The 24,995-nt window shown below is 35.1% G+C and overlaps 1 protein-coding gene and 1 non-coding gene across 6 annotated transcripts in view; both read right to left on the minus strand.

The window, feature by feature from the left end:
• Positions 1 to 8,238: 8,238 nt before the first annotated feature.
• polybromo (protein) overlaps positions 8,239 to 24,995 on the minus strand; it is a 72,045-nt gene continuing 55,288 nt past the window's right edge. For 4 of the 5 annotated variants that reach the window (XM_089646958.1, XM_089646955.1, XM_089646953.1 and 1 more), the window contains 6 exons: positions 20,924 to 21,060; positions 18,960 to 19,092; positions 11,859 to 12,045; positions 10,544 to 10,626; positions 9,977 to 10,121; positions 8,239 to 9,437 (listed from right to left, as the gene is read on the minus strand). In XM_089646958.1, coding sequence (XP_089503084.1) covers positions 9,155 to 9,437; positions 9,977 to 10,121; positions 10,544 to 10,626; positions 11,859 to 12,045; positions 18,960 to 19,092; positions 20,924 to 21,060 — 968 coding nt within the window. In that variant the 3' untranslated portion in view covers positions 8,239 to 9,154. The remainder of the gene's footprint in view (positions 9,438 to 9,976; positions 10,122 to 10,543; positions 10,627 to 11,858; positions 12,046 to 18,959; positions 19,093 to 20,923; positions 21,061 to 24,995) is intronic. The other variant, XM_089646956.1, reaches the window with a different exon arrangement.
• Positions 19,542 to 19,614, minus strand: TRNAR-ACG (transfer RNA arginine (anticodon ACG)). Its single transcript has one exon. It is a non-coding gene; the product is annotated as a tRNA-Arg (tRNA).

Genomic DNA, 24,995 nt, shown 5'->3' on the forward strand with positions numbered 1-24,995 from the left:
TGCACTAACCTCTCTGCCTCTCCCTTTGGAGACACTGTATGAATGTTTATAGATACATACTTATGTAATAATAAAGTATGTAAAATTTTTCTTCTTCTTGTGCTTTCGTGTGCATTAGATGTGGATTATAATAAATGGTAGCAGGTACTTATATTATTGGAAATGGATTATTTTTGTAAGAAATAGAATTACACATTTAGTGGACTGTATAATATGTGTTAATTTATTATTCTGGAATGCAAGTATAATAGAAATATTATAATTTGCTTTCTGTAATGAGACGGGTCAAAAACAACAGTAGTCTGTATTTAAATCTAGTTTTAGATAGATAGAAAAATAGCTGATAATATTTATGTAGTTTTCAATACTTTAAAATGCTATACAATATTACTAATACTACATGTACTTGAGTTGACATTTTCATGTCAAAGTTATTGTTTTGATTTTCAAATGAAATTATTGCCATCTGTCATGTGACACCTAACAAGAGCGAGTGCTCCTGACTGTACAGTGTAAAGGCAGGGGAGCTATGTCGCCACCAGGTTGGGCAGTGTTGTGAGGCGGGTTAAGGTAGGGGCAGTAGGAATGGATTTATTAATGCGGGTCTTAAAGAGGCCCGGATTATAAGGAAAAATAGATGCCGGTAACTCGTTCCACATAAGAGTCGTCTTACACAAAAAAAGAAACGTTTTCATGAAGCCATCATCAATTATGAAAGGGTTTCTGCTCGTGTACATTGAGTTTCACGCATGTGCACTGGGGATCAATGCTGCTAGCCCCTTAGAGCAGGCTCCATTAAAATACCTGTAGAACAGACTCAACATGCCCACATTACGTCTGTGCGTCAGAGATGGCAATCTGTCAGTTAACAATGGATTGTCAATCAGATGGACTGTCCCCCTTTGTAAAGAATCGAGTAGGTTTATCAAGTATTGTGGGGGCTCCAGCCCATAGGTGGCTTCCAAAATAGGGTTAGCTCAGTTTCTTGGAAGCCAGATTCATTCAGGTTTCAATACAGCCCCTATACTAGAGCTGGTACGATATTAACTATTGACACATTTGCATATTGAGAATGTTGCCATTAACACGTTGCATTTTAAATCTGTCCTAAATTTTGGTAATCTGTTTGTCCCTTTTGCTTTTATTTACACCAGTTTAGGGCCCATGTGATATTATTTCTTTCCCTCCTATGCGAGATACAGAAGAATTCAATTGATGATTAATTTTTCAAATTATTATACTGTAGCGCCAATCAATAAAATAAAATTATTATGATACAAATAATTAATTACAGTTGTCCAAAATAAAGATTCCTTCCAATTTTTTACTTAATGTAGAAATTTATTAAATTATTCAACACAAACTAGATAACTGTTCAATTGATTGGTAACCGGTAAATCAGCACAATGACAATTTAACATACCTTTATAAAGTAAGTCAATAAAAGCGATGAAAAAAACTAACCTAACCTAGTTTTTGTTTCATCAATTTTCACGACTTCATATCACTTTTTGGATTGTCATTTAATCATTCAGGTAAAAAGTGAATACATAATTATTACACCTATGCTTTGTTTTTCATTACTCAATGGCTACGTCCTCATAAAGCCAATTAAACAATTAAATTAAGCAGTCAAAAAAGGAAAATAAAGTGTATGAAATCAACTGTGACTATAATAGTGTATTTTAATATTTGTAATCAGTTCTAATTATAAAAACAATGCTTAAATTCAAAGAAAATTCGAGTTCCAGAGTATATTGAATCAGATTTACACAGTACAGACACACAGCCAAAATTAGGAGACCGGATAACTTATCAATATGATAATTCAACATACCTTTAAAAGGTGATATAAAGTGATGAAAAGTAATGAAACAAATCTAGGTTATGCAGGTTAAGTTTATATGTTATTTTTCATCGCTTTTAATGACTTTATATCTCTCTTTAAAGGTGCGTTGTATTGTAATTGTGTTGAATTATCAATTAACCCTGAAATTAGTATTTTTTTATGAACTTTTTCAATTTCTCAAGTCAAAAATAACAAGTTTGAAACGTGCTGTATGCTATTAATGCATCTGTGCGAGCACTGTGTCACTTCAATAAATTAAGTAATATGGTCGACATGTAAATAGATATTCATGTGGGCTATAAAAATATAAAGACTTGGAAACCAAACACAAGAGCTTTGTCAAATTAATGATTTTTATGTTTATTATAAATTATTAAGTATTGTTGAACATTAGTTATATGTAATAATATACGTTAGAATTTTTGTGCATTTATCACCGTTGCAACGTTTCACGTTTTTTGTGAGACAATAGGTGTCAGTACTTATGAATGTCAGTACTTATAAATGTCAGTACTTATAAATTCAGGTATAAATGTGATGTTTTATAAATGTGTAGGTACTAAATTAATAAATTATTATTATTACAGTACTCTTTCGGTAATCCACCGCTCGATTGTCCTCTATACTTCGCCTGTGAACATATGTCAAATTCGGTAGTTTGTAAATTCAGTTGTATAGGCGACGGGTTCAGTTATCTTAATCTTACACACTCAATCACTATACAGCTGTTTAGCTTGCTCTCGCTGACCATTTTACCAGAAACTGGGATTAATTATCATTACTTTAAGATATTTTGGTTGAATTCTAGCATCTGTCCCATGCATTGATGTATTATACTAGATTAGCCCTGTCTAGTTAAATTCATTTTAAAAATAACGCCACGTAGCGTACGTCACAAATATGGAGATGAACTTAACAACCTAACTCTGTTTAAACTCCTTGTACAAGCGTTCAAACTCGTAAGCGAAACCACGGAGAATTTGTTGTCAGAGGAGTTGTAATATGGACATAATTCAAATTTAAATATTTGGAACTCGGTTATTTTTGTGATTGAAAAAATGAACTTGCCCAGCATAGCTGAGAAGCAAAATGACCAACAAAAGGTAAAACGCAATGCACAGTGCCCATTTCGCATTGCGACATAATGCGTGGGCCTTTTCATAAATGTGCATGTGAACCAAACCAAAATTGTGTTGGGGTTATTTTTAAATGAATATGCCGTGTCTAGTCTAATTTAGTCTATGGTCCCATGTGTTTCTGTTCATTTCGTTCTGCCACGTTTTTTGTTTGAATAAGTTTACAAAATGAAGTCTTCTCGCAAGCGTAAAAATGAAACCTTAACTATAAAACAAATTGAAACTTTGCAAAAAATTGATAGTGGTGTTTGTTTGCTTTTTACGAATTACCTTTAAGGGTGTTATTGTGGATGATATATCAAATAAAGACTATTAAAACACATAATTTAATATTGATATTTAAACTAGAAGGTGGTGAGCGAACACGGAATCGCCTCGCGCGGTGTGGTAACCTCAGCAGTCGGGAACTGAATGGTTCGGTTAGGGGTCGCTTGTGATGGAGACCGTGTCAGTTATCACGTCCGCTGTTGGCGGACGAGTCGCCAATAGACGGCACTCCATTGTGGGTTCAGTTTATGGGATGACGGATTAGTGAGAGAGTACTGTATTTGTGAAAATTAAAATGTGACACAATTATTATGAAGATATATTATTAATGTTGTAGGATTAGTGATTGTACTGTGTAGTTATAGCAGATGCCAACTTTGTAACTCTGTACTCTTAAGTTATGCAATTCTGATGCGTAGCAGGCTGGTTGAACCTTTTCATATGAATGTTGTGAAGTTTGGGATACAGAACATTTAACACAAGGGTTCCACATTTGGAATTATCTCTTTATTATTTTGATGTCAGAAACTGTTTTAACCTTTATGTACCTGAAGGTAAAAATGATGTATCACCCCAAGGGGGGTTACTAGGGTCCCCCATATATCGCAATCTTTTAAAATTACTTTTACCCTTCCCAGTATTACTCGGATATTAGTTACTACTTAACATTTTAACCGGACATCGTCCATTTTGCCCAGCAGTCAATCATTTAGAGCGTAACTGAAATAATATTATTGTAGCCCTTTCTAGTAAAATGCACCTTTTACAACCTCACTCGCAGCTTGTATGCGGAGAGAATTTTTTTTTAAAGTAATGATAATCGGGGGGGCAGGGGAGAGTAATTTCGTCAGAATTCGATAGACATTTTTAAATATCTTAAAAAACAGTAAACAGGATTTTTTTGTTTAAGTGCAGATTGATTATCGAATAGTTTTTCTAGGATTAACTAAATTAGAGAGTGATGTAAAAAACAAATTAGATATCGCACAAAGTTCTCATTAAGTGTAAAAGTTTGAAAATCCTCCTCCGGTGCAGAAGGGTTAAAAACAATTTTTTGTAAGAAAGTTTAACTCCAATAATAATTGATCCTATACAAATATAGGGTGTTTGGGAACCAATTATGTCATTAAAGCGGGTGTTTGCCACATATCTGGTTAATTTTTAGAGTTCCATTTGAAAACATCAGTTTTGCATGACTAGAATCTCATACAAAATGGAGTCAATAGGTCTTCAAACAATGGTTGCCAACATTCGATCGTGGAGTAAAATCTGGTCAATCTCGATATCTACAGTAACATTCCCGGCACTATCAAAATAATTAGTAATTTTTGTGTGAAAAGACCAAATAAATAAAAATAATCATATCTATGGTCGTGTGTGGTATTTTTTTAGGTAAATTTTGGATAGGGCCTGACACGCTTATTACGAATAATTTTTAGAAAAAAACTTTATATTCGCCTTAATTACTATAAAAGAACACTTTTTGCATTTCGGGCGGCGGAAAATTATGCATTTTGATTTTCAATTGCATAAAACCAAAATTCACTTCGCGAATCGATGTGGCGACAACGCGACGCCATTAAGAACGCACTGTTATGTTGGTATCACTGATGCATTAACAAGAGCTAAATACGACCGTTGCTATCTTCGTGGGATGCCGAGGTTTGTGTAATATGGTTTGTGATACAAAGGAAAGTGCCCCTTAATAACGCCTGCTCGCGTCAAGGCAAGAAAAACATCCCAGTTTTCAACTAGTTTACCGGCTACGCTAGGTTTGTGTAACATGGTTTGTGATACAAATCAATGTATCAGGGATACCAACATAACAGTGACGTACCTAATGGCAGCTGATTGCCGCCGCATCGATTCGCGAAGTGAATTTTGGTTAACGCAATTGAAAATTTAAATTCATAATTTTCCGCCGCCCGAAATGCAAAAAGTTTTCTTTTATAGTAATTAAGGCGAATATAAAGTTTTTTTCTAAAAAATATTCGTAATAAGCGTGTCAGGCCCTATCCAAAAATTACCTTTTTTTAAATATCTGCTATTAGCGACGCGCATATGTTATTATGTATATCTTATGAACATGAATTATGTAAAATGATGGATAAAAGCCAACAGGAAGAGACTTATAACTGTGAATTTAATATTTAAATGCTTGAGCTCTCCTTGCCACAAATTTTTAACTCTTATTAAGTGTTATATTGATGTGGGAACATGTTTTCAATTCTGATAAGAATCTCGAAAAAAGCAGATACCTATCATGTATTTTTTTCACACAAAAACATTGTAAAATACACAGATTTGTTGTAATTAAAACAATAATGCTATGTTTTGTTTTACCTTTCTTGGTTGTTTTCCTCCAATTACACTTCGTTTCCATACAAGACGTGCGAGAAGGAAAAGGACGATCTTCGATGACCTCTCTCTGGGACTGCTATATCAACACTATTTTTCTACACATTTTCTCACCTTCAGCTGTCAAACTTCTCTGCTTTTGTTTAATTTCTCTTTCAAATTTGAAGCAAAATGTTACAAGAAAGTACCTACTCCAATAATCATTGGAAAAATAATGCCTTCCTTAGTTTTGTCTTTGGTTGGGTTTAAGCTGTTAGTTTTAATAGTACAAATTGTTCTTAAAGTTAGGCTTTCATCCGATGGGTCGGTACACAGAAAAGTAAGGTAATGATTAGCTGCGCAGCCTGTTGTGGAACTTTTCTGCACAGAGTTTTGCAGCATTCGGTTTATGTCGATTCCTTACCGATCTTTAGGACGTTGGGCTTAGTTACAATTTATTTTTTAAACAAACTTAGTTACACTACGGGGTACAGAGAAAGGATATAATATTTGAGAATCCTTTCATAGTAAAAACTTCAATGTTATAAGCTTGGCTTCTCGGTGGTGTTGCCATGTTTATGGATAAACAGAGAGTTCCAGGACAGAAAGGGAGTTTTTGATAAAATATAGGGAGAATTTCTAACATACAGTGGAAAGAAATTCTCTTAACCACTCAGAACATTAGACCGTCAAAAGACGTAAATATGATAATAGCGTTCAAGACATTAGAACGTCTTTTCACGTAAACGCGTGAGATTTTACAAAAATCGATTTATTTCCATCACTAGTATACGGATTGCCATGATTTAAAAAACCGAGTATCGATAATGAATAACGCTACGCGTCTGTATTCAAGAATATCTATGGAACGTAGAGGTGCATTATCTAAGCCGATTGGATCTGTCATCTTGTTCGTTCATAATTTATTGCGTTTCTAAATAATTTATTAAAAATATTTTAGTTTGGACGGTTAATATTTTGAGGTGACTAATAGTTTTTAATTATATTTCTTCAATATATAAAGTGTTATTTCTTTATGATACTCAGAAAAAAGTACATTTTTCACGGCTTTGAAATAATGGTAAGCGATTTTTACATATTTTTGACGTTTTCATAAAATGTATATTTAGAAACGCAAATATTTACGTATAACAACACAATGCGATAGTAGATTTAATAATCTTTCCAAAACATTTTTTAGAATGAGGCTACGTTTCCCAAAACGTGAGTTATGAAGCTTTTAGCAAAACTCGTAAATAACACAAAAATTATCACGTTTTGACAGTTCGCAAAGGAACACATAGTAAATAAAAGTCTTTGTCTGAGAGGTTAAGAAGTTTTCACAAGTTTTGTTTTGCGGTCCCTTGAAATTCCATACAAAAAATGCAAAAATCCCATTTTAAGAGGTTTTAGAAGTTCGGCAGTAAAACCACCATTAACCGAAACTAGTGTCACAAAATAGGTACCTGAAATACCTTTTTTCAACAGTCATAAAATGTTAAATCTTTTTTTATCGGCAGATCGAGATTTTTGTGTTTGTCATGATCGACAAATGCGAAAGTATTGATGTTGTTGTATTTTTAATTCACTTAACTTATAAAATTTAAAAATACATAATACTAATAACTATGTGTACAATAATACAAAAAATATGCAAATATATATATACAAACATATTGCCTAATTTGGATTCCACTCAAGAAGTTTTTTTATACGGTCCCTTCGAATACTTTATAAATAGAGTTTCACTGTATTCGAAATCCCCAAAAATTTTTATCAATGGCGCATCCTATCAATAGTGAAAATAATTGATTCATGTACTGTATGTGGTTGTGAATATTTCTAACACCAATCCCATTGTTGTATAAATAGCAATCCTAGATACGAAGAACGCAAAAAGTATCCCATATATAATAAATAACACAAGAAATGCCAAATGGGCGTGTTTGTATCCAAAAGTCTGCCCACTTTTTGCTTAAATTTCCCATGCAGAACTGTGTTTCACTATCATTATGAAATTCAAATGGGATGGCAATATACAATGTCAGGCAGGTTCAAGAGAGACAGCGCATGCTACATGGGCTAGAACCAAAAAGTATCAAGTTAGTTGCGACATTGGTTTCCATTAAAATCTATATGGACAGAAAAGCCACAAAAATTCCCTAGAAATGCCCAAAAATGGAAAAACTCCCTAGATTTTAGATGCTATTCTTGGATATAGTCATATTTTCGACTCGGTGAGGGGAATATTTTGCAAATCTAATTAACTACTGAAGTAAAGAACAGCTGAAAGAATAATTCCAGAGCCATTTGACCTTGTTCGTTAGAAAAATAAATAAAATATTTTGTGATGTTCATTTATAATTACATAATATTATAAATATTATCATTAGCATTGATGTACATTTTTTGTCCATGTTATAATAAATACTTACCTAAAAATTCAAAAACTTCAAATGAGTTATAAATAAAAGTATTGTTTTTGGATATTCATTTTATTGTTTGATTTGTCTAAACCTTCACCCTATAACCATAACAACACAGCGGAACTGCACTCGCACAAGCCACAAGTTTTGAAGCCATGAGGTATTCCTGCGCTTACTCTTTCATCAATAACCCACCTGTATTGTCAGTTTATAATCTTGTAATTGTATCCAGCTTTTTTGTTAAAACCAAGTTTGTAAATTTTTACTAATTTCTAAAATAAATAATTAATTTAAAACTTTCAGTAAAAACAATGATTGCATTTGATTTTGATGTAATACTTTTTATTGACATTATTTTAACATAATCAGATAATTCTTTATACATTTATAAAAATTATAATTATGTAAAACAAACATTCTAAAAGACTTGCATATCTGTAGAAAACCTATAGTAAATTTAACTTATAAAATACATTTGACTTACGTCAAAATAAAGAACTGAGATAGTGTGTTCAATAATTTTTTTGAAATGCCATTATAATATTCAACATATAAAGACATTTCATATTCTGCTGGAACTTGCCAACTAAATATAATTTTGAATTAATTCATTGTGAAACAATAAAAGTCAATTAAATAAAATTGGCTTGCAGACGCTGGGATTTGAACCCGCGATTCCTGATTATTAGTCGAGAGCTTACTCCTCGACAACGGAGGTCGTCTTTTCTTCAAAAATCTTTGCAGTAGGTCATTTTTCTTGTTCTAGTCTTTGCAGTAGGTCACTTTTCTTGTTATAGTCTTTGCAGTAGGTCACTTTTCTTGTTATAGTCTTTGCAGTAGGTCACTTTTCTTGTTATAGTCTTTGCAGTAGGTCACTTTTCTTGTTATAGTCTTTGCAGTAGGTCACTTTTCTTGATTGAATTTTTACAGTAGGTTGTGTTTCTTGTAAGAATCTATTTATGAAGTTATTTCTCTCGTCAGAATCGATCGCACATCTCCTTTAAGAGACTTGGAAAGAATTGAGTTCTCACTCTATATCTAAAATCCGTTAGTTACTTTTCTCCTAAGAACACTGTACAGGGAACGAGTTATCTCTCTGTCTGAGATATTTTTCATATGAAAATCTCATAATCACTTTTTTAAACATTCTGTACCGTCCAAATCTTCCCGATAGCGAAGGCATCCTTGAGCATTAGGTCCCTTAGGTTCCAGAGCGCCTTCAGCACCTTGGGGTCGCCGGACGTATCTGGCTGGGTCGGGGGTCCAGCGGCGGTCAGACTCCCCGTCAGCTCCTCGCTGAACCAGCCCGTCAGCAGCTTCGCCGAGCCGGCAGGAGGGTCGGCGATGGCCGCCGGCGGTTGGGAGAAGCTCTTCTCCCACGGGGAGATGTATTTCTGCTCCGAGTGGAGACCTTCGATGTACCTGAGAAAGAAAAATAATCATTAGTTTGTTGCGATAACTGCTAAATGTCCGGTTTCTTGTAATGTTAAAATCTCTGTCCTTGAAGCAAAACTCGTATGCTATCTAGATCTACCTTACCAACTACTTAGATACTTTGTCACCAATGCCATCTATACACTGCGACCGAAACTGGTAATCTCAAATATCACAATATCCTACAAAACTTGTGTTCGATATTTTATTTTTAACATGACATCTCTTGTCTGTGCTGTGTTCTGAATAAGGGGAGCTATATATCCACCCTCTGATAGATTACTTTGTGAAAGGGGTTAAGGAAGGAGCTTCTTGAAAAGGCCAAGGTTAAATGACTGAGGATAGATGGATGTCCACATCCACTCTTTAAAATGGAGAGCTTGTCATGAAATTTGCACAGCCTTTTCTGTCTGAAACTATTATCAGCTCGCTACGTTAAATAAGACCCCATAATGCATGTTCAAACATGAATAAGAGTTTTGAAATCTTGGGTAAATAAGGGTTGAAAGCAATGGCCTATATAATACCTGATGTAAGCTTCCGAGTGCTGGACGCGATGTGGCCGCGGGGGCACGGATACAAAGAGGGGCTCCGGGGCGGCACCGCGCAGGGGGGTCCCCGCCATGGGGCTGGCGGAACGCACCCCTACGGGTGACAGCTGAGATAGCGACACTGAAAAATAAATCATCACAATAACTTTTTGGGAAAAGCTGTTTTTTTAGCAAAAGTGATATTTTGCAAATAAAAATAGTATTGCGTCATTGTATGTATATGTATATATTTTTTCAAAATGGAAAAATGAATGATGCGGCATTTTCAACATTAAGTTAGCTGCATTCTTTTTTATGGCTATTCAAGCTTGTCGGAACCATATTAGAATGTTCAATATTACTTTTTATTTCAAAATTCCGTTATTTGGCTGAAAATTTAATTTTTTATGTTATTCTCGTGAAAATGGCTAAATAAACATTTGGCAAATTTCGCATATAAATTTGCATTATCGCGAATGCAAAATTTTCAGATCCCTGTCAATGTGTAAAAATTATTTAAAACAAAAGATTAACATTGTAAGCAGTAAATTGAAGTTGACTTACCAGTTTGTCCTGTAGCAGTCTGTGGAGTAGGTCTGTGCTGTACCACTGAAGGTTTAGCTTTGTTTCTTGAAGGCACAAAGTTTCTACAAATACAAAAACATACAACCCATTAATAAATTAATACACACGACACATTGGTTGGATGAAACATAACTTCAAAACGCCACATGTTGAGACCCTAACACAGAATGATAGGAGTCGAAAGAACCTAAATAACCACTCGAGCGATGGAAATTTCCAGGTGTTCGGTATTCGATTCGGTCATTCGATAAAATTAATATCATAACTCCAAATATTAATACTGAAACATATCCCCCTAGATTTCACCGCTTATCCCATATTTTAAGGTTTAAAAAAAAAATCTCAAAATTTATAATTAATTTTAATTTATGGAAATCATCTACCTAAATTTAGGTAGCTGTATCCCGAGTGCATAAGGGACAAACATAAATACTGCCGTAATAAGCAAAAAGGCAGCTAGGAATTTGCAAAAGTCGCATTCTGATATACGAGACCTTTCATCTAGTTATTACAGGGTTTTCCAATAAGAGGTGTTATTTTGATATTCAATCATAAAAGATCAATGGTTTCGTTGCTTGTGTGCCGTCTTGTTGAAAGTAAACGTTGTCCAGATCAATACCAACCAAATTCGGCCATGAAAAAATCATTAATCATCTCTCGATAGCGCAATCCATTCACTGTAACTGTTGCTCCAGCCTCATTTTCGAAAAAGTAAGGTCCAATGACTCCGCCGGACCATAAACCGCACCAAACCAGAGAGGCTTTTCAACAATAACTCTTGGGTTTTCCGAGCCCCAGATGCGACAATTTTGCTTGTTGACGAAGCCACCGAGTTGGAAATGGGCCTCATCACTCAAGATGATTTGCATTTGATTCCTCAATGTAAATTTTAATAATTTCAATGCGTTGTTGAAGCGTGTATCGTTCCATTTTTATTAATGGCGTAGTTTCTACTTGTCAAATGTCAAAAAAATTACAGCTTCAAAAGTAACATCTACTGAAATAGCGGGCTATTCAAAATAACACCTCTTATTGGAAGTACATCAAAATATTAGTTTTGATGTAGTGTATTGTATTTGATGATGTGATGACAAATTTCTTGCTGATGATGACGGCAGAGTATTCAACCTTAGTGAATTTGGACCTACAAATGAACTACTGAGTGTCTTATGCGGTAATCGCATAAATTTTATTTTTACAGATGTTTAATGAATAAATGACATCTTATATTTTTGGGGGGTCAGTGCCGAAATGACCCTATGGGACAGCTGCCACTGCACGCAACAATACTTACTTGTTTCTCTCGCTTTGGGGCACATTCCTGCCGTTCCCCTTATTGATGTGCAGGTCGCGGGTATGGCGGGTGAGGCGCGCCTGGTTGGGGAAGGGGGCCCCGGCCGTGGCCTGCCGCTTGAGGCGCGAGCAGCCCCGCCACAGGCACTGGAAGGGGCCCCCACCGCTGTAGTACTGCTGGATGTGCCCTGACACAAAACTCAATTTAGGAAAGGAAGATAGCGGGCGGGCCTATCGGAGGATTTACTGTAATCATTGGAAATAATGCCGGGATCACACGAGGACAGCACAATACTGTTTGTCTCAGCTCTGGACCCACTGTCCTAGTCTGAACAGCAGTTTAGTAAACAGGACAATGAACCGAGACACTGTCCCAGAGGTAGACAGGCAAGCTATCTCTGCAGGATAGTGTCTTACCTCCACCACCTTGAAGTGCTGCGTTGTCTGCGTGTGTAACACATTTTTAAAAGACAGTAGGGCTATAGCCACTCATTCTCCTGCGATTCTGTCTTTGTGTGATTCCAGCATAAAGCAAATTATACTTAAGGACACTTTCACCGCAAAATGATACTTCAGGTCAGTTTCATCTGGCAAAATGATGTTTCAGGTAAAGTTCACTGAAGATAATGACGCTTCAGGTCACGTTCACTGGGGAAAATGATGCTTCAGGTCACTTTAACTGGGCAAAATGACGCTTCAGGTTACGTTCACTGGGCAAAATGATTCTTCAGTCACATTCACTGGGCAAAATGACGCTTCAGGTTGCGTTCACTGGGCAAAATGACGCTTCAGGTTACGTTCACTGGGCAAAATGATGCTTCAGTCACATTCACTGGGCAAAATGACGCTTCAGGTTACGTTCACTGGGCAAAATGATGCTTCAGTCACGTTCACTGGGCAAAATGATGCTTCAGATCACTTTCACTGGGAAAAATGATTCTTCAGTCACATTCACTGGGCAAAAATGATGCTTCAGATCACTTTCAATGAGAAAAATGACTTTAGGCCAATTTTATGACTATTTTTGTATTACTTTAATATACAGGGTGTATCGGCACTAACCCGACAAACTTTAACCAGCTATTCCTTAGCACATTTGGAGTAAAAAATGTTATGTACACTTTGCTGTCCGGTAACATTTTTTTTCTTTTAAAAACAAAAAATAAATAAAATTTCCACACTCCGCTACTGCCCACAGTATAGGGGTAAAATAATTGGCAACGCCGCGCTACTGTCATCTCTTTCACACATATTCTGTCTCAAGTCCCGTGTGGTTCCCGCCACCCCGTCTCGTATCAGTGGTCAGTGCTGTTTTGGGAGTTCGCATGTCATCAAGTTTCTAGTTTCGTTTTTGTTTTGTTATCTAAGTTTTTACTGTTGAAATATGCCCCTCAATTATCCACCTGCCGAGCAAGCAGATATTGTTTTTGTTTATGGATTTTGCAATGGAAATTCACGAGCAGCCGTAAGGGAGTATCGCATGAGGTTTCCTGGAAGACGCGTCCCACACCATGCTACCTTTGTCCAGGTTTGTACCCTATCAATTGTTTATTGAAACTATTTACATTCATTGATAATGCCAAAAAGCGCTTTTGAAATTTAAACTGGGAACATTAAAAACATAACAAGGGGCCACCAACTTTAAAAATGTAAATTGTACTTTAGGTGATTTGTGTTCAGTGGTCACTAAACGGCGTTTTAAAAAGTTAATTAATTTTAATCTCTAATAAATGCATCATTCACTGCAATTGAATTCACTCCCTTTCTCACCATGGGATTATTTAAATTACTTGAATTCAATTTCACCCCTGTGAATCCAAGATATCAACCGTACCTAGTTAAGAAAATTATAATTTAAAACACTTTGTTATACATTTTACTATAAAAAAATGAAATAAATGAAGAGAAAACGTAAGTTTTCTGATATGTGCCTAAAATAAGTGTTCTTTAAAAATAAAATGAGTGAAAAAGCCCGCGATTGTTTATTTGACATTATTACTGAGCTGAATAATAAAAGCAGTTGTTATTTGTTGTTTTGTTTCAGATGTATCAACAATTGCGTGACTGTGGCATCGGACGGATTGAAGGCGCCGGCGGAGGACACAACATCGTTCCTGTGGCAGTTGAGGAGAGAATCCTGAACTTAATTACCGAAGACCCCACGCTGTCCGTGCGTCGGGTCGCTCTGATGATAGGACACAGGGAACACATGGCGGTATGGAGAGTTCTGAAGAAGCACGGGCTCAAACCTTTTCACTATAGGCGCTGCCAAGGCCTCATGGAGAATGACCACTTTTCCAGAGTCGTGTACTGCAGAAGAATGCTGCATAATGTCATAAGAGATGCAGACTTCATGAAAAACATATTGTTTACCGACGAAGCACAGTTCACTAAAACAGGAGTGCTAAATGTGCACAACTTGCACCATTGGGCTGAACAAAACCCCAAGCTTGTTCGGGAGTCGTCGAGCCAGGACAGATTTTCCATCAACATGTGGGCAGGAATCCTGGGAAATCAAATACTCGGTCCAATCGAGTTGCCTCCCAGACTAAATGGACCGATGTATTTGGAGTTCTTACAAGTGCAACTGGGCGAGATTCTGGAAGATGTGAACCTCGAATTACTACGGAGAATGTGGTTCCAGCACGATGGAGCCCCACCACACTATTCGATTGCCGTGCGGAACTACTTGGATGTCGAGTTTCCTGGTCGTTGGATAGGCCGTGGAAGTCCGGCCATTGCTTGGCCACCAAGATCACCCGACCTGACCCCCCTGGATTACTACCTGTGGGGGGCTCTCAAGGAAAAAGTGTATGCTAAGCCAATAGCCTCAAGAGAGCAACTGCTCGAACGAGTGATGGAAGCCGCTGCAGAAATTAAAGCAAATCCTGCAAACTTAAATAATCAAAATATAACAAGACTACACGCTTGCATCGAAAATAATGGTAGTCACTTCGAACAAATGCTCCAATAAAAAAATTAACATAAACTACATGTCCGCATTTTCATTTATTATTTATTGGTAAAATTCTCACAATGTCATTCATTTACACATCAATATTACCTACATATCAATATTTAATAAAATCTGTAGAAGAGTATGCCCGTCGGCATTCAACAAGTTTTTCGACAAGTGTGTCGAAAAGCGTCTTCTCTCTTTCCTACACACTAAATATTAATGGTTAAAAATGAGACGACTGATGCTTGTAAGCGCGCCAATACGTAAAAACAACGAAACTCGAATAAGAATTGCCAGGTGGGTTTTTTAATCGCTTTAATCTGACTTTAAACAATAATTAAACACGTAAAAATTATTTAATATAATATTACAGTACAGTACTTTGAACCTTCGCAATAAATTTATTTGATTTTAAGTTTAGTTTGTAGAACTCCATTTCAATTTAGAGATTTTTTTTATTTTAACAGTCTTATTAAAAAATTTATAAAAACAGTGTGTTTATAAACAAGTTCTGCTAGTTGTAATTATTATTACGCGTGACAGCTGTTTCACCTTCTGACGGCATTATCAAACTTTGGTAAAGCCACTTACAGACGACGTAAGTGATAACTTTCTTTTTTTATTATTCTGGCTTTATTGATTTCCGAGTAAATTGTCGTAAATTATTATTTGCTAATCCCAATATTATTTGCTAATGCTAATAATTAAGTGAAATTTTAAACAATGCAATAATAGGATTATTGCATTGTTAATTTCACTTAATGTCGTTGGTATTTCCAACTGATGACTCAGGGGTTTATTTCCCTGAATAATTAAGTATTTTGGGGTCTAATTATTATGCATTTCATTACATCCGATAATTTAAACAATTTTTATGTTGAATTGGGGTAAGTTTTATGGCTAAGGGAAGGAGTGGAAGGTGAGGAAGTACCTGGATATTCAGATCTGGTCACCAAATACGGCTAGTCATTTCAAGCAACGTTTAAATTCTAAACCTGGATATTCAGATCTGGTCACCAAATACGGCTAGTCATTTCAAGCAACGTTTAAATTCTGAACCTGGATATTCAGATCTGGTCACCAAATACGGCTAGTCATTTCAAGTAACGTTTAAATTCTAAACCTGGATATTCAGATCTGGTCACCAAATACGGCTAGTCATTTCAAGCAACGTTTAAATTCTGAACCTGGATATTCAGATCTGGTCACCAAATACGGCTAGTCATTTCAAGCAACGTTTAAATTCTAAACCTGGATATTCAGATCTGGTCACCAAATACGGCTAGTCATTTCAAGCAACGTTTAAATTCTGAACCTGGATATTCAGATCTGGTCACCAAATACGGCTAGTCATTTCAAGCAACGTTTAAATTCTAAACCTGGATATTCAGATCTGGTCACCAAATACGGCTAGTCATTTCAAGCAACGTTTAAATTCTGAACCTGGATATTCAGATCTGGTCACCAAATACGGCTAGTCATTTCAAGCAACGTTTAAATTCTGAATTAATTAATCAATTACGAAAAAGCGTGGGGTTAAGAATATTTTTTTTAAATTATAGTTGTAATTTATTGTCGATTTTTTAAAAAAATTGCGATATTTTAAATAAAATTTAATAATTATTGTTTAAATAAATTAGCAATCTGGCAGCATTCATTTGCAGGTGGTCAATCCAATGCAGTCATGACGTTTGTGTGAGTGCTTTCCTTTGTCTCAGTGTGTTGCGCAGCAGTTTTATATGAACCGTTTTTTGATTCATCGGGATTGTTTTTAAAACTATACATTCTTTGTACCTTCAAATTAGTGGAAATAAACTTAAGTGTGTCAAGCTGCTCGTTATATTCCGGTAATTCTGGAAGGCTTTTAACATAAGCAATAATATTCATAAATCACATTCCGCGAAGTTGTAAATAACTAAATTTATTAAAAAATATACGTTGTAGGATAGCCTAGCAAGTAACATTTTGACAGAGCACTTACGGTGATTTAAAAAACAACGGCGCTGTTCAAATAATCCAATTATTATTATTGATAAGTACCTAAGTGAGGAAAATTGTTTTTAAAAGTGCTCAGAATTATTGGACTTCGATTATAAATTCAGGAAATCTACTAATTAGTTTCTTAGTTTCAAAATTAGACTATTTAATACGTGAAACGCGTAAGAGGTGAAACCAAAGCATTCCAGAGGTGAAACAATTTAGATACAAAAATAAAACTGATGTGTACAATACAAGAAGACAATCAGTGATTCGCATACGAAAAATGTGAATAATCATTATTGTTAAATAAAATATTTCTTTTCTGGTACTGGATTATGTAATACGGGCTTCGTTCGCAGCAACACGCGAGAGTTGCGATGTTGCTTTCAAATTTTGACAAAGGATAAAACAGTGGTGACATGTGGTGAAAATATGTTTAATTAATTTTTTATTAAAAAAAAACGTTACCGGACAGCAAAGTGCACATAACATTTTTTACTCCAAATGTGCTAAGGAATAGCTGGTTAAAGTTTGTCGGGTTAGTGCCGATACACCCTGTATAAATATTACTTTAATTTTGTTTTTGTAAAGTTCTAAAACTGATTAAGAGATTTGAACACAGTTTGCCCAAAACTATGCATAACGCCAATATAACACAGGTGTGAGTATAAAAAGGGTTCGTTACAAGTACAAAATGAAGGTTAAACTCTTCTATGATATTCCAATTGTCAAAATAGTTATATTCTACACAATATAAGCATTTTATTAGCGGGAAACAAATATTTTTTAACAAAGTTTAAGGACCGGTTGTTTCAGAGAATTTGAACAATTCATCAAATTTCAAAGATGATTTTCAAGTTCTGTTATTATATCATTATTGGCCAGTTGTTTTACAAAACTGAAATGATAACAGAACTTGAATAGAACCTTCACAAAACTTGAAAATAACTTTGAAATTTGATTACTTATTCAAATTCTCTGAAATAACTCGTCCTAAAAATAAAATTGGAACATTGTTAAAAAAATGCATCCATCTTTATTTTTTCCCAGTTCATGCAATTTTATTAGTCAAGGATTATTAGGGAAATGGTGGGAGGGTGTAGAGAAAGATATTTAGGAAAGAGAAGATCCGGCGTTGCAAATACTACAAGGCTTTCTACGCTTAAATAAAAACATTTCTAATTACAAAGAGAAGCTGAAATTTGCGACGAAAAATCACAAGGGAGTGGTATAAAAATATTGGACTAAGCAATCTAATTCAAATGTGGTCTAAGATATCTACTAGTTTTAGTAGAATAAAAGATGCAAGATGCATAATTTTAAATGTCAGTTTTCCAAATATTCAAAAAGCCTGACACTAATCTCCATTTTAAAAGTTAGATTGGAAATTATTAGATTTAGATAAAATCTATGTGTCCTGCAAGTGAAACTTATAATTTCTTATTAAATTCTATTATTACACATTTTATCTAGGAAATAAGAAAATTAAATATAGATTAACGAAAAATATGTTTATGTGTATATTTCAAAGTCTTATGCTGTAATCATTTTTGTTTTATAACTAACACCATCTAGTGGCAAACGAATGAGGTGTGAACAGAAACAGAGGCTGCCAAGATTTTCTCTTGTATTTGGTTGATTGTACAGTGTGTTGGTTTGTTTTGTTGGTGGGATCGGCAAAACTGGAAACATTTAATGGAAGCGTATTTCCAAAGCCGGATGCCAGAAGGCTCATGAAGAAATAGCACTATCCTATTACCGGCGTGTTTATCGAAAGTAATCAGCAAAAAAGGACAAATTTGAGGGAGACCAAATGTCAGAGCTGCACATCAGAAGCTAGATGTATTAGACAATGTATTCTGTGATAGTTCGAGCTACAAAACATAGATGGCTCTAGAGTAGATATATCTTAGAGAGGTTATAGACCTGTACGACTGATGTCGGTAGTATATAGGTGTGCCTCTCCATGTTCAGAACTGAGGTGGGCTGGCAATCAAGTTTCTAGCATGAGAGTGATTTTAAGAGTTTATTTAGTTTTGTTGTGAAGAAGGTGTAATTATTTACAAGAATTCTATTTGCTATTCCCTGTCTGTGTGTTTGTTTATATGTGATAGGATGGCGTGTTGGTTGTGGGAGGAGGCTTGTGTTAGATGTAAGACTGACCCGTGCCTTCACCTATGCAATGCTCGGTGCAATCTCCGAAGTCCTCGAACTGGTAGTCACACACGTCCCACAGGCACTCGTACGTGAAGTCCGGGTGAAGGGATTTGTCCACCTGCGCTGCTGAGCCCGGGGGCTGCCATTAACAAACAACACAGAAAACAATTCAAATATGGCATTACTAGGACCTAAAATTTCACATAATTTTTTGACAAAGTAGTGTTATTTTTCATCAAAAGTCATGGCATTTTGCAACAATATTGTGTTCATTTTTTAATCAAATGGTTTATTTGTGAGTGCCTTTTGCTCTGGAATGATGTCTATAATTACAAAAAAATATGTGCCTTTAGGATTTTATTAGTTAAAAATAATTAAATATTATTAAAATAAAAAGAGCTTACAGCAAGGAGTCAACAGCAGTAATTAATATATAACTATAATAGCTAACTTCGATAAAATGTGGCACAGGTATCGAAATAGTAAAAAAAAAAAAAAAACAAAATACATCATATTTTTATCCCTAATCGATTTAAATTATTAAAACATCTATTAAAAAAAAAATAAGCAAGCAAAAAAAAAAAATTTCGATCTTGCCAGGATTCGAACCTGGAATCTTCTGATCCGTAGTCAGACGCGTTATCCGTTGCGCCACAAGACCTGTGCGAGTCACTGGCCTGATTTCAGTACACAAGCCAAGAGGGTTATTCTTGAAAGCTTGATAAGAGCTCACAATAAGGTGAAAGTATTTCTGTGGTTGTCATTGCTGACATTGCAATCTAAATAAAGAATATTCAGGGTTTGAATCTCGGATGAAATTAAGAAAATAGGTAACTACCCAATAATAAAAAAAACATCAAAATTAGGGCAAGTACTTTTTCAAGATAGTAAAATATTATTTCTTCTCATTATGTGTTTGAATGTGTTCTATTTTTTTACTGTACACAAATTTGACAGATGGATCATTTTTGGTGGGAAAAAATTAGGTTAGGGCTAGAGATTACACGGAGTTTAGTATTTTAACATTAAAAAATAAAAACTAAGATAATATCTACTATAAAGTACTCAATCCTAATTTCATTACAATAATATGATGAAGAAAAACATTCAAAATGTCACAAATCAAAGATTAGCGACACTTTCTAAAATTTCAAATTGACAAACTTCAATCAGTATTTAATGCAGCAGCACGGCTCATAGCCGGAGTTTCTAAATATTCGCACATTTCAGAACACTTTCGTAACCTTCAGTGGCTCAAGTGCCCTGAAAGAATCCATCACAAATTGTGCTGGATGGTGTTTAAATCCATCCAAAAAATGGGTCCACTACTGAACTATACGTCCCGGAAAACACTGGTCTGAGGCAGTCAACTCTTAGATCAGCAACATCAGCAGCTGTAGGCAGACTGACGGAACCTAAGCGCAAGCCAAATACTAAGTTTGGTGATCGCGCTTTCGGAGTATCTGGACTGAAGGCTTGGAATAAACTTCCACTGGAACTAAGATCCATAAAAAGTCCAACAGAATGAAGGTCAAAACTAAAAACTTACCTTTTTAAGCTGTCATACCCTTAAATTATATATAATATTCCTGAGAGAAAGTCCAATTATATTCAATTTTCCAATTATGTCCTAAATCCTGTATCTAAATTTCGCTAATAAACAATTAGTTAATGTTAATTAAGTGTTAATCTTAAGTGACCTACCAGGTAAGTATGGTGTTGTATCTCCATATATAGTTAGTAATAACATAGATCATTGTAAAAATGTATTATATATTTGTACAGCGCCCTTGAGGTGATTTTGCACAAAAACAGCGCTATACAAATCATCCAAACATTATTATTATTACTTTGCATTATTGACATTTGCAGACAAGGTGGGGAATGCAATCCCATAGGCCAATGAATGGAGGCCCGAATAGGACAAGGGGAAGAAGATAACGACGATGATTACGAAGGTAGGTACTAACCGGTGTGGCAACGACAGGCAAATTGGCTTCGGCGAGCTTGGACTCCTCGTTCACTTTGGCCGCCTTTTCTTCCCAGGTCTGTTTGGTGGACGCCGGAAGCGATCGCCACTCCACGCCAACTATGCGCGATATCTCGCCTGCGAACACACACACAAGACAATAATAATTTTATGCCAATATTTTTTAATGAATTTGTTCCGAGTATTGTGCAGAAAATTTTACCGGCTATTGTTATGATTCAAAAGAAAACTGACGTCGCCAATTTACATGAGACTTCTAGGCCATTCACTCACTCACTCACAGGTAAATGAAATCGATTACGATCCGTTCAAGTAAAATTATTCATATTTTTCAACATCATCCAAAGTAACTCCAAAACACATTTTTATTGAAATTCTCACAAAAGAAATGGGAATAAAATTGTCCTATTAAAAAGAACTATTTCTGCAAATTATTCAATTTTAGTAAAGATTGCTGTCTTTTCTTCTATACAGCCGGTAAGCAAAAACACTTTTTTATTTTAAATTTTCTTTGAATTTAAATGTCATTGTCAAAATTAGAAATTATATATTGTGAAAAATTCAGACAAGCGATAAAGTGGGGTACCTACTTAAAATTTAATATTTTAACAAAAGTGATTTTAATTGTCATTTTCAAAATGTGATTTTTCACATTAGCTAGTCATTTATTAAAATCCGTACAATAACTGGTAAAATTTTGAACACAACATTCTGATTAATTTAAATTGATTGTCCTATAATATTCTATTTCCTACTCTTCCTTTGATATAAAATAAATCAGATGAGCTTACTGAATGTGACCTTTGCAAATTCCCAGCTGCCTTTTTGCTTATGAGGCAATCAAATGTATTTTATATCAAAGTTTATAATCAACATTTATTTGTAATGATGCAATGAAAGTCTACAAAATGATAATCTACTTTTGGTTTTCATTAACTAATTATTGCAATTTTTAGTTCACCTTTTGTTCTGCCTTGGTTTGGTGGAATGTTTGTATTTCTTTTGTTGTCAACGAAAGCAGCTTTACCATGGTAAATAAATAAATAATATTCTTAGATGTTTAATTTTTTTGATTCATGTTAAAATTTGCCAATGTTATTTATTATTATCAGGAAGTATGTAATTGAGTTTTTTATAGCAAAAATGATGAAGAAGTTGTGGAAAAGGGTATGAAGCAGGCATGTAAGCGAGGTGGAGATTATTGACAAATAATATTAAAAAAATACCAACTAGAATGTTCTTCAGAAAACATTTTACAATAACTCTGTCGTGGTAAGTAAATTTTTTTTCATAGTTTGCATTCTTCAAAGCCCGCCAAAACGATCGACATCTGACAGAGTATGCTTGACATCATACGTACCTCGGCTTTTTCGGTTAACAGTGAGGTCAATCCCAGTTGCGTCGGTCGGTATGAAATCAACAAATCCCAACAAATAATTTGTATACCACAGTGGAAGCCCGTATGTGTCTACGCAGTGCAACTTTGCACAAAATTGTCCGCATTCTAATGCACGCGGCCGACTGACCCATGAGGTAGCTGTCAGAACCCGCCGACCAATCACAGGGCGTTTATGTCTCTTACGGTTTTAATTGTTTTTAAATGACGATTTATTAATTCTATGTATAATAAAACACAGAATCGGCGTTTTTTTGATATATATATTCTATATGAACACACGTTTTTTAAGCCATAATATGTCTCACTCAAGTTCCTTATTAGTGAATGCGGTGGATTACAGTGCATATACACAAAATATGCTAAAAATTAAAACAGGTATTTCGTAAAAACAAATAAAAAAAACACCGCTATCGATCATTCGTAAATTTTCAATTTTTTGGTTTAAAATTAAGGTGTCATATTTACGCTTAACGATGACCTAAGCTAGATGGCGGTTTACATAGTAACTAAGTATGGAGGAGTAACTTAACCCAACTCGTCGCATTGGCGTATAAAGCTTGGCGCTCGAGTCTAGACACGTTGCAAACTACTGAATTTGACACACGAATACTGGCGAATTACAGAGCTTGATTTTGCGCTTTCAAGTAGTCAAAATAATAGCGAATATAGTTGTCAGATAATTGAGTGGAGGATTACTGAGAAGAGTACTGCTATATATAATATTAGGAGAAATAAAAAAAAACGTTCTTGGGAGTTTTATATACACCCAAATCGATGATGATGGATTTTTAGACATCCGATAGACTGTTTTTAGATATAAAAAAAACAATGTTGTTAGACACCTTGAAAATTGACATTGTTAGTATATTTTTGTCTGCCGTCCCACGGGTCCGTAAGCAATCGACATAAACCGAATGCTGTAAGACCCTGCGCAGAAAACTGAACTGTTACCTCACAGTGACAAACTTAATTTTCAGCGCAGGGTCTTACAGCACTCGGTTTACGTCGACTGTTACCGACAACGGGCTTAGATAAAATTTTGGTTGTTGGCTTTTTTATACGCAATTTTTTGTTTATTTGATGTACTTAAAATATTTGAGTAAATCTCTATCATGTCACACAATTCAGCATCACCGCGCCTACAGACATGCTGTCATTAATAATGAAGAAAAGGGGTACAAAAGGAATGAAACACTATTTACAAAATGTAAAAAACAATACAGTAAACCCTGAGTCCGAATATAAATAATATAACATTGAAAATGGGAAAATATCAAAATGATTTTAAAACTGTTTTTAGGTAGTTGAGGTGTGTTGTGCTTTCTTTTATCAATGCCCCAGTGTTTGCACAAACTTGTAATGTCTATTGTTCTGATGATGGACACCGTAAGGCTAACCGAAACATTAGCGAAAGAAGACAAGGAAACGCAATACGGCTCGAAAATATAATGACACGAAATTCTGAGTTTAGTATATGAGACTAGGTGTTAAGCTGTAATAAAAATAAAAGCACTTTACAGCAGTATTTAACCGCTTCTGTGCCAAGAGCGAGTTAACTCGCATTCTAGGCCTGCTGTGCACAGCTACACTTCTACCTACTGGCATTTAAAAGGTTAACCCCTCTGTGCCGGAGCCCTGCATTTGCAGTGTTGAAGATTAGTGCCCATGAACGTGACAAAGAACTGCAATTGCAGTATCGTCCTTATACATTCATTTTGCCTTCGGATATTACCTCTACTGGGTTAAAGACAAAAAAGAAAATGCCACTTTATCAATACCATATTTAATAGGTATGGTACTTATTATCTACGTGTTGGCTTTGACAAAAAACTTTATATTTAGTGTAGTTTCTTGCCGGCCCCTGCGAGTTAAGATTATCTATCTGTATAATACAGTGAAACTCTCTTAAGAAGTTTTCCAAGGGACCGAAAGAAACAACCTTTTAAGCTGGAAACCTTGCATGTGGGATAAATTGGGCCATTTTTCCAATTCAGTCTCAAGGAACTGAAAAAACCAAACTTCGTCCAATCCCCTTTAAAGCGACTCACCACGTTGTATAACATATGGAATTGGGCCACTAACAATAACACTCCTTATGTAGATGGCAAAAAGGTTTAGATTCTCGTTTAACACCAGCCGTCTGTTTTGATTTAGGCAAGAAAAATGCATCGCCAAAAAGTGTATTTTAATTTTATTTTGCGATGTTCAGGCACAAATATTAATAATTTTCTAAAAAACTAAATTTGCCATATTATACAATAAAATCATAACACAAAAGGGGTTCCTAAGAGATTTTGAACATTAAAGAAGTTCTTTAGGCCTAATACTTTATTTTTTCTGGGCTTATAAAAAGAACGCTAGATTACTTCAAAGGCGAAGATGTATTCTACTCGCAGTATATAATAAAAGCATCTAAAATATTTCTAAGTGATTAAATTTTCAAACCAAAAACACATGATTTTGCATTACTACGTAGTGCTTCGCCGTAAGCAGAATTATGATATTTCTGATTACATTTGATTTTAAAAAGTCTGGTAAAGCTCGGGCAACGCCGGGGAGATGGAGATGGTTGATAAATATCTATAACTGAGGTTTTACTGCATGTTTCATATTATATTACAAAAGAAGTGAAGGGATGATAAAAACAAATGAA

The sequence above is a fragment of the Hesperophylax consimilis genome, chromosome 25 (genome assembly GCF_061612785.1).
Source record: "Hesperophylax consimilis isolate HC1 chromosome 25, BYU_Hcon_1.0, whole genome shotgun sequence".
Taxonomy (NCBI): Eukaryota; Metazoa; Arthropoda; class Insecta; order Trichoptera; family Limnephilidae; genus Hesperophylax; species Hesperophylax consimilis.